This window comes from Branchiostoma floridae, chromosome 5, assembly GCF_000003815.2.
Source record: "Branchiostoma floridae strain S238N-H82 chromosome 5, Bfl_VNyyK, whole genome shotgun sequence".
NCBI classification, from domain to species: Eukaryota; Metazoa; Chordata; class Leptocardii; order Amphioxiformes; family Branchiostomatidae; genus Branchiostoma; species Branchiostoma floridae.
Genome location: NC_049983.1, coordinates 16,217,966 through 16,228,386, shown reverse-complemented (window position 1 = coordinate 16,228,386; position 10,421 = coordinate 16,217,966). Strand labels below are relative to the sequence as shown.

Below are 10,421 nucleotides of genomic sequence, written 5' to 3'. Positions count from 1 at the left end.
CCCTGTACCCTGGTATTACAACCAAATGAGCTGAAATTGGACAGAGATGTGCTTTGATAATGCCGCCATATAAATCAATGACATTTTGGTGTACAGTACAACAAAATGCTATTTTTGCGATTTTTGACCAATTTTGACCAAAAAAGGACACTTTTGGCTCCTGTACCTTGGTATTGCAACCGAATGAGCTGAAATTTGACACAGATGTGCCTTGATAATCCCTTCATATAAATTCAATAACACTTTTGGTGTACAGTGCAACAAAATGCTTATTTTTGCGATTTTTGGCCAATTTTTGACCAAAAAAGGACACTTTTGGTTCCTGTACCCTGGTATTACAATTAAATGACCTGAAATTTGGTATAGATAGGCATTAGATACTTGGTAACAAGATTCAAGTAAAATTTTTGACATAAACAACTTTAAAATGATCAATTTTGGCACTTTTCTGAGGGGAAATTTGTTTTCTTTTGGCCTCCTGACGTGACCTTCCGTGACCCCGCACAGAGCCACACCTGTGCGCGTCAGCCGGAGAGTTAATTGAATCAAAGACCTAGCCAATCAGCGAAGAGGAGGCCAAAGGCTAATTAATATTCATAAGCGGGGCCTCATGATCCCGTATATAGCAGTGTTCCCGCCAGGGGGAGCAAAGCCCGCCTAAGGCTCTCGCATTTTAGACTATTCAGAAGGCTTTATATTGTATCAGTTCTTAGGGGCATATCTATGATAATCGCAGCAGTCACTTAACTTCTCTTCAGGAGTTTAGCGTAACACTGTTTCAGGTCAAACCGTCAAAGGCAACTAAAAACAAACTTTAACGTTACTGAGTTCAACAGTACTTATAACTTGTTATCCGAAGTTGAAACGCTAGCGATGGTATTTTCGCTGCGCTGTTAGCTCCGTGCGACTGTTGTTGACGGTCTTATAACGGTATATTTTGCACCCCTGTACCCTGGTATGAGTAACATTTGGTATAGATAGGCATAATATAGTTGGTAAAATGATCCAAGTAAAATTTTTGGCATAAAGTACTGTAAAAGGCTTAATTACAGCACTTTTTTTAGGGGAAATTGGTTTTCTTTCGTTCTCCATGCCGTGACCTTTCGGACGTTCACCCCACAGAGCCGACATCTGCACCTGCGTCTAGCCGGCAGGAAGAGTTAATTCAATTAATGGTTCAGCCAATCAGCGAAGAGGAAAGCGAAGGCTAATTAATATTCATAAGCGGGACCACACAATACGTTAACTTGAAGACTCAGGCCGTACAGACTTCTCGCCAGGATTTTTTCAAAGTGTCGGACAGGGGTCCGGGGGCCGCCGAATGTCCCTGGCGGGGTCCAGGGGCAGGGCCACTGTGGGGGGGACCCAGGTGGGCGAAGCCCCCCCGGAAGCTCTTGCATTTTAGGCTATTGAGAAGGCTTCTTTTATCAGTTTTTTTAGGGCCATATCTACGATAATCGTAGCAGTCACTTACTTCTCTTCAGCAGTCTGACTTTAAAATATTTCGGGTCAAAGCTTCAAAGACAACTAAAACCTCATAAACAACAAACTTTACTTAGCTCAACAGTATACAAAAATATTGTACGGGTTGCCATATCCTTAGTTGAAGCGCTTATTTATAGCGCTAGTATCTTCGCTGCGCCGTTAGCCGCCGTGCGACTTTTGTTGACGGTCTGATATCCCTACGTCGCCGCCTCGCTGATATTCCCACGGACATGTTTAAAAAAAAATACCCAGCAAAAAACGCTGCTCTGCGTCAAATTCTATTCTATAAAACTCAGTGTTAGAGTCTAAATATTTTGTAGAAGCACCGCTGTAGGAAAGAAGGTCCAAGCAATGTAAAACATCACGTAGCATGAAGTTCGCTGTCAACTGGCACACAGCACATGACTGTTTGAAACTCTAAGTCTAATCAACAGCCGTGTTTGATTGATAGCCGGCGGTCCTATGATGAAGCCGGCGAAAGGTGCGTTAGTTAGAAAATCTGCGTTTAGTTTTGATACGTAATTATAAGTTAGACAGTGGCGAGAATGATTATTTTCTCATCAATATTTCTCTTCAGAATTATTTGAACTTAATTGTACATCTAAACAATTGGCTTACCTGTGCAATGTTTATATGATTAATGATCAGTGTACTGAAATCATGTGTAACGTATGGCTCCTAGTCAATAGATCAGCATTTTCTCTATAGTGACCACCTGTCTATAGTGGCCACATTTCCTAGTGCTGTTGTTGTTTGGCATAAACTTTGAACATTTAAATTGGAAGTAACTTTAAACTGCCAGAGTTTCAGCCCAATAAAACACTCTCAGCGCCAGGGTATGAACAGACTGACCAGACAGACGAAAATAAATCCTCGAACAAGGTTCAATCGTATCTTCCGGGTCTGGCAGGAAGTTGTTAAACTGAAATAAGAATAGGCTCGATGGTTGATTGCATACAAAGTAAAACAGTTTAACAGTTTTACAGCTTGAAGAAAACAAACGCTCCTACAGTACCTGCACCTGCTTGATAATTATTAAATCGTATGCCCTACTTGAATAAAAAAAGTTCATTGCAATAATAAATGTACCCACATCACAAGGAGCTTATACTTTTTTAAACTTACACCTAGTTATCGTACTGAAAATTGTTAATGACATTACATGAAGTCATTCAACAATTTTCAGTCATGATGAAAATTTTCTGAATGGAAGGTGTGATTATTGTCATTTTCTGAAAAATAGAAGCAAGGTCTGTTTTTACCTGGAGTCAATTCACAATACCAGTCCACTTTGGGGGATAATGTACTGTTAAGAGGATGTTCCATTTTTGCGCAGGGGTGATTTGGAACAGTCCAATGTTGCGTGGGAAGGGGTATGGCTGAAATATGCTGTATTTGCTCTTAAGCAAATGTCGGCCTTTCTAGTATATACATATATATTAATTTTTAACATTATATATATATATATAACAGTTGATCAGAAGCAATCCGAGTATTGAAGTCTCATTTTAGCAATGAATTTTCCTCTGGCATCTCCTCAACATTGATGTAAATGAGTCCAGTGATTTACATAATTTCAATAATGGTCTATCTATCTATCTATCTATCGGTCGGCCGCGAGGCGGGCGACTGCAAGTCTCCACTGTTTCTTAAGTTAAATAATGGTCACCTTTACTTAACTTCCAGATGCTGCAAGTCTCAAATTCTTGTACAACATGGAATTGATTATACAAATAAGAGGTCTTCAAAATTTGCATAGTTTATATCTAGCAATGTTCCTCTCTTTCTCAATTACATTCTACTACTGTCAAAATCAATGTTTGAGAGTTCTATCATGGATGCAGCCAGTTTACGAAATTTCCTCATTGATCATACAAATTATACCCTGATTCCGGGAATTTTTGCCAATCGGACATATACCGACTATTGGGCTAGCCCCTGAGGCGTCGCCAAAAATCTGATAGGGGGCCCACATTACAATCGTGACCATAGTACCCAGAAGGCTGAACACCAGATATCATGACCAGAAGTTCTGCTGCAGTACCTTGGAAAGCTGCCAGGTGGACTATAATCTATTAAATCATCCTCCTTTTGCCAAAACTTGCCAAACAAAGCATCAGCAAGTTCTTGGATTTTGCTGTTCACAAACACACAAAACACAGTCAGACATCGGCAGACACACCACCGAAAATTGGCCTTCTTGGCGACGGTAATGACATTACCGGTAGTGTTTTGTCTACAAAAAAGCTTAGCCTGGTCACATGATTTTCGTCTGGTAGGCCAAATTAGGGGTGTTTTCCCCCACATCTGAGTCCTCTAGTCTAAGCATCTGCAAGTTTCTGTCAGCCTGTCTTTTTTGTTTAGCCTTTTGAGTTTTTGATTCCTTCGACTTCCGAGTCAGAATTATTAATTTTAGCAGTGTGGAGGCACGGGAATGCCTGCATTTTAGACATATTGCTGAAATCTTTCTACTGGGGACCATGACATAGATAAATTGGTCGTTTTTCTCACTCAGGGAATTTCGTTCATTTTCATAAACATAGATTTTCTCCGACCAAGCAGCACCGTACCTTGTGAAGCCGCTCGCGCTCCCCGGTGAAAGTCCAGCCATCTCCCGACAATCGTCGCCGCCGACCGCCGCTGCGTCAGGGCGCATAACCTGATCATGACAGCTACTTGATTCCTTTAGAGTGCAATTACAACTTGTCCTGCACTTCGTTGTTCACCAACGTTCACTTATTTACTCTTAGACTGTGTCATATTCTGGCAACTAGTCGAGCAAGGTAGTTGCATTAAAGTCCTGTACTGTGGGATGTTGACATTTATCCCATGCCCTTTGACCTGCTTTGGGGGTCAGGGGTTTAGTGTTTTTTTACCACCAAAACATGTTGAAGGAGGTATTGTTTTGTGTGTGTGTGTGTGTGTGTGCATGAGCGTACACATGTGTGTTTGTGTAAATGTATGTTTCTGGAGGTGGCAATTGTAACAGGTGAGCAACAACTAAAAGTCTCAAAGTCAATGCCACTCTTAAATATCTGTGATAATATAAGATTAACATAAATCACAAAGAGTACTCACCAATAAGATTTATTTCTTCTTCATAACAATTTACAATACAATATCATATCAGTGACCCATGCAGTTACTTCCTATTGTACAAAACTCAACCACTGTCTTCTCTACCGAGCCTCCTTCGCGGCCTTCCATGAGTGCTGGCAGTTATTGTTGTGCGGAAACCACGAGACACGACAAATCATCACTCCCCCAAACAAAACGCCAGCCCTTGTGGAAGGCCTCTAACGAGGCTAATCCTACTCAAGATATGCTTTATCTTTGATACAATTATCTTTCACTCTCTGTACAAAATAACTGTTAAGAATAGTTCTTAATTCGAGTCTACATATTTTCTTACATACAAATCACTACTGACAAGTTTTGCTAACAAAAGAACTTAAGGTAATGCTGATGCATTTTTGCATGGCTACACTCAAAAAGGTTTTCACATATACTGAACAGTTGCCATTCTGTGGTTGCTATAGACGGCTAGTTCAAGTTTACAGGGGAAAGACTTGAAAATAAGGCAAACTTATTAAGATGTACTACAAAATTCTAGTCTAAGACTATGTAAAATTTTACAGCACTGAAAATCTAAATAAAAATGTTGAAGTAACTCAAGAAATGTGAATACACTGCTAGTATACCAAACATGTGTCATGCAAAATTTGATATTTATGACAATAATGGTTAATATTGATTTTACATACTCCTTTGTTGCTTACATTATTTCCTGCGCTCAGTTTGTATATCAATGCATTAAGTCTTGTCTGTTCAAACTTTGCCTCTACATATTTCAAAATTTCAAAGTCAATAAAAACTCTCAACTACATTTCATAGAGTAGATCTAGTTAAAGATTTCTACAGTAAAAGTATAGCAGTAACAGTACAATATGTTTCACCAGAGGGCGGCTTTCAGGGAAGTTTGGACAGGACTGGCTACCGAAAATGATCAATACCACAACAATTTCCAACAAAAATACTGCTGAATTTTGCATGACAAATCCACAAGTGCCTCAGGAATGCCATCAAAATTTGACAGTAAGTTGTACATGTACATGTAAACTATACACCTGCAGTTGTAGAGTCACACTTGGTCTCTACACAAAAACGTGAGGGATATAGGAAAAATGGCAGGTGACCAAGGAGTGGTTGCTGCAGACTGGAGGGTCTTTACTAAATCTTATTTTAAAATGGGATGGGACTGTTTCAATGTGGCCTATGACTGTACAATAAGTGTGAGCCCCAACTAGGACATGTACATGTACCACTTTTATTTGTGGCAGCATTAGACCAATAGTATTCCAGCAATATTCTAGCAAATTTAATATATAGTATTTACAACAGAATATGTGTCTATCACATGATTTTATATGATCATCTGTATTATTGATCATTGGTGTTTAACCTATGCATACCTGGAAGTTGGAACTCAAACCTCCAGTTACTATCAAGTACATTCAACTCTGCATGCAAAGGTTCTTACATTTTGTACTTCACATATTTTGTTTTGGGAAGGGTGATTAGCTACAGGTGCATGTTCACCTTTCAATAGAAAAATTACAGTCTTTTTAAGCACTGTGAAATGATGTGCTATTGAGACAATCATATGGTGCCAGTACTGAAGTTTGACACAATTCGTACAATGAATTTTCATTAAGTTTTCTAACACAGTCACCCACAATGACTCTGTTTTGCATTGACTATAATCTTGTACTGATTGTAGTAACCCCCTGCTGTTATATACATTATGTCATAATTTAATTAATCCACAAGGTAAATTTTCAACAACAATGAACTGTAACGTTACTATATTGATTTAGTGTCTAAAGTAAGAGAGACATAAGAAAACTTAGACATTATAGTACGTGAAGTTAACAGAATCAAACGATGTTTCACTATTATCGCAGATAAATTTCCAGATGTGCAACAAGAGGTTATTTACCATGGATACTGTATAAAATCATTTTCTTGATGCAGAAAATTCTAAGCTAGTTTAGTGAATCTTGAACCCGTCACATTCTGAACTTTCCCTCATATGACCTTGCTTATGACCCAAGCGGTTGACCTTGAGGGGTCAACCAAGGTCAACATTGGGTAACTAGCCTGGAATCTATTCCATTCTAGCCCAGTAAACCCTCTGACTTGATCATATCCATGATAAATATGACTTTACCGACTACAAAACGTATGCTGGCAAAGACAACTAAAACGACATGTAGTCAACCTCACTGACCAAACTCCAACACAGAAGACCTCGCTCACAGTTGTCTGGACAAGTTTGGAAGGCTGTGTGTGACAGGAGCTGTATTAACTCATCAAATTTTTTCCAACTAACAACAAACTGATTAATGAACATGCATAAGCAGTTGACATTGCAAGGAGTGTTAAAGCTAGTTGCTAGACTGTAATAAATTTACTTTCACAGGGAACATTCAAAATGCTAACTTATACAAAATTAACATTGTTGTGTACAGCTGCCAAAAACATGATTTTAACACCTGGTGGTATTAGTGACATGTAAAACAAACTATAAACTCAATATTTGTGAAAAGACAATCCACAAAACAAAATTGTCTCAACCATATCACTCACTATAGCTTCAAGACACATATACTAATATCTTGATCAAATCCAGAATTTCACTCAACATCAATTTGTAAGCATCAATCTTCCACAGAATCCTGCAGCTATTCGATCAATCGTTTGTTTTCATCACATGTAAATGGTGGGTGAGCAATAATAATTAAAGTCGTTTTGATGAATGTAATTGAAATATGAAATACACATGTAGATTAGAATGAGATCAAAGCATGGCTTGAAAGTTCATCTGTGTTGGTAGAAGTCATTCTGTATTAAAGTTGAACTGCAATTTCAAACACAAAATTTGGACTTAAATTTTTGAGTGTCCCATTGCAGTCTTTCTTAAAGAATGATATGGCATATCCCCCTAAGAGAGACATAGGGCACCATACACTTTCTAAAACATATGATCCACTGCTAACCGAGTCACATGTTCTATCTGCATAACATGAAATCTTGGACTGTATGTGTGCAAAACCCTTAAATCCAACCTCCTTAAAATAGATGGAGACTTAAGTAGACTTACACTTACAGTTCTATTACCAGTATATCCAAACTATGACAACTGCATTAAAAATGATGAAATCAGAATGATTAAATGTCTACAGAAGTCCAAACACATCTAAACATAATTCAGACTACTAAAGCTGGATGAAACTAGACTAAGTACAGAAACTTAGTCTAAATCTTTAAAACACCCTAATATAGAGTTGAGATGTTTGTTGATGGGAGTCATTGCTCCATAGCCTCCGGCCCCAGCCCCTCTCCTGCTGCCCCTCTGCCTGGCCCCTCCACCTCTTCATACATCAGTTCTGTAGGACAGACACGGCAGGGCAATCAGGCAATGGATTATGATGATTTAAATGACAGTTATACACCTTTCTCATGTGGCGGCCATGATATTGAAAATGAGGCAAACAGACAAAGCTTAATTCTACAATCAGCTCCCATTTATGCCCAAACAGCAGTTACACAAGCAACTGGATATGATTTTGGAAACGGTCAGACGTTTCAGATAGCATCCACTACTGATTTGTAAGAAACTGGTCTTTTATACCCTAAGGCCACAGCAAGAATTTTTTTCTTCTGCAGGGATGGTCAACATGACGATAAAGTACCAAAATGAGCAAATATGTTGTATTGTAGCCTAATAATTGTACTTGTAGAAGTGACACTTGTGAGGTACCCAGGGCTGTAGTTGTAGAAATGAAACTTATTGGATAGTTGTAAAAGTGACACCAATATGGAAGCCATCAGTGTGGTTACCAACTTTGTTGGTGATGCCAATCTACCACACTAGTGTCACTTTTACCACACCAGTACATGTCTTGAATACAGGAATGAATGCCTTGTTGGCTCTGATACCATGTTTTGTCCCTTTAATTCTTGTAACAACATTCATCACAACTTTATGGTGCCTATTTTTGAAAATGTAGCCATCTTGTTTTTTTTCACCCATCTTGTTTTTTTTTTCGCCCTATCGCACTATTTTTGCAGTCTGCAGAGGATGTCATCCATAAAATTTACTTGCTGTGGCCTAACTACGAAAGAAGACAATTTTAGATGTCTAATAGAAGACATTGTAAGACAATGGTATAAAAGACCAGACCAGTTTCTTCCAGATCACTTTCCGGAGTTACCAGTTACCGGAGACACAACATTTTTCCCCAGCTGACCAACTTACTTCTCCACTCGGCAACGCCCAGTTCCATCTTCTCGAATGAATCGTCGTACGCGGCTGCGGTGGGCTCGTCGGTGGGGTCATGGTACTGGCGCATGTACGGGTGCTCCAGGGCCTGCTCTGCTGTCAGCCGCTTGTCTGTGTCCAGGATCAACATCTTGTCTAACAGGTCAACCGCTGGGGTGGGAGGGGGGCAGAACAGCAAGGTCAATTAATAATTCCCTTCATGGTTTAAACTGTGCATGCAATGTGGTGCATTATGGGTAATACGTACAAGGCCCCTGAGATATAAACAAAACACATCTGGACATGTGTCAAGCATGGTCTGGACAGGAACTGTTTACATAATGATCAGCAACTTAAATAACTGGGAGAGAGTGATCTGAGTCTCTGTCAGTAGCCTAACCCCAACTTTAATTCAAATTCTATTCCTTCTATCTGTTTAGAGATTCCCTTCTTTAACAATCTCTGCTTTTGTCATATTGCACTCTAAACCCTTACACATGCTGTATGATATATATATATAGCTCACATCAAAAGCAAAAACACAACTACTAGGGGGAGGGTGAAGCAACTAAGTCTAGAGCACACCACCTTCTCTTCCTGGTTTTCAAAAGGGGATTGAAGGAATTAATGAAAATGAATGACTCTATTGATCAATAGATTTAGACACCAATGACTTTGCGCTGGTGGACTTTATGAAAAAAAAAATGAACTCGATTCTGTTACTTCCAGCCATCAACAAATTTGATGTTGATGGTGTGACATCAGCTTAGAAGTATTTGTTTCAATTCTACTGTGAGAGAACTCATCATCATCATCATAAGGGAACTAGGGATGAGAAGTGGTGAGTTCTATCATATGTGTGAGGCGGAACCAAATTTTCAATAGCAACCGTTATTAGTAAAAACTTTAAAAAGCTTTATCAAACTGTCCCAAACCATTTCAATCAAAAGCAAGCTAGTCGTGCAACTGACAAGCACACAAGACGGCCTAGCAATGCCAATGGTTTGCATGATTAGTTGTCTTCACCCATGTCGGGGATAGGGCCATGATCCTTTCTGCGCTCACCGTCCGGATTCGCTCCGCAGAAGTACCCACGGAAGTCCTTCTTCGACTGCTTGGGGAGCGACTCCACGTAGCTCCGCGCCTGCAAAACACAGGAAAAAAAACAAGACATGACATCTTTCGCTGTTTTTAAATGATGTTTTTAGATGTTCACATGTCCATGTTATCTGATGAAAAACCATTCTGTCAACAAGCCATTTCACAGTTTTGAGTGCGCATGTGCAGTTCTGATGCATCATGGTCTAAGGTCAAAGTTTATTGTAGACCACAGTACTAGTTGCAAACAATTCTTTAATGTCAACACATGTTGGTAAACATTTTCACTATGGGATGTTTGACCTTTTACTTCTATGGGGCCTTGACCTCTGACCTTACCCACAATTCCCTGCAGCAATTGAACTGTGGGTAGCTTATACTGGTTACTATTATTTTGAACCTCATTTATAACAGGCTATATAACACTTTAACAATAGATTTCAATACAGCATTTTGCTCATTTTCAGCATTCTCTTACAAGAAAGAGGTTCCTTGTCAGATGTTGCTGAAAGGC

General features: G+C 39.3%; 2 protein-coding genes across 3 annotated transcripts in view; both read right to left on the bottom strand.

Annotated features, from left to right (window-relative positions):
* LOC118416015 (cholesterol side-chain cleavage enzyme, mitochondrial-like) overlaps positions 1–4,308 on the bottom strand; it is a 30,269-nt gene extending 25,961 nt beyond the window's left edge. The window contains exon 1 of one of the 2 annotated variants that reach the window (XM_035821050.1): positions 4,056–4,308. In XM_035821050.1, coding sequence (XP_035676943.1) covers positions 4,056–4,152 — 97 coding nt within the window. In that variant the 5' untranslated portion in view covers positions 4,153–4,308. The remainder of the gene's footprint in view (positions 1–4,055) is intronic. The other variant, XM_035821051.1, reaches the window with a different exon arrangement.
* A 248-nt stretch (positions 4,309–4,556) lies between these two features.
* Positions 4,557–10,421, bottom strand: part of LOC118416014 (mitogen-activated protein kinase 14-like) — a gene marked incomplete in the record, with an annotated part of 16,923 nt that continues 11,058 nt past the window's right edge. Inside the window, 3 exon segments of the mRNA XM_035821049.1 lie at positions 4,557–7,934; positions 8,807–8,980; positions 9,875–9,945. Coding sequence (XP_035676942.1) covers positions 7,855–7,934; positions 8,807–8,980; positions 9,875–9,945 — 325 coding nt within the window.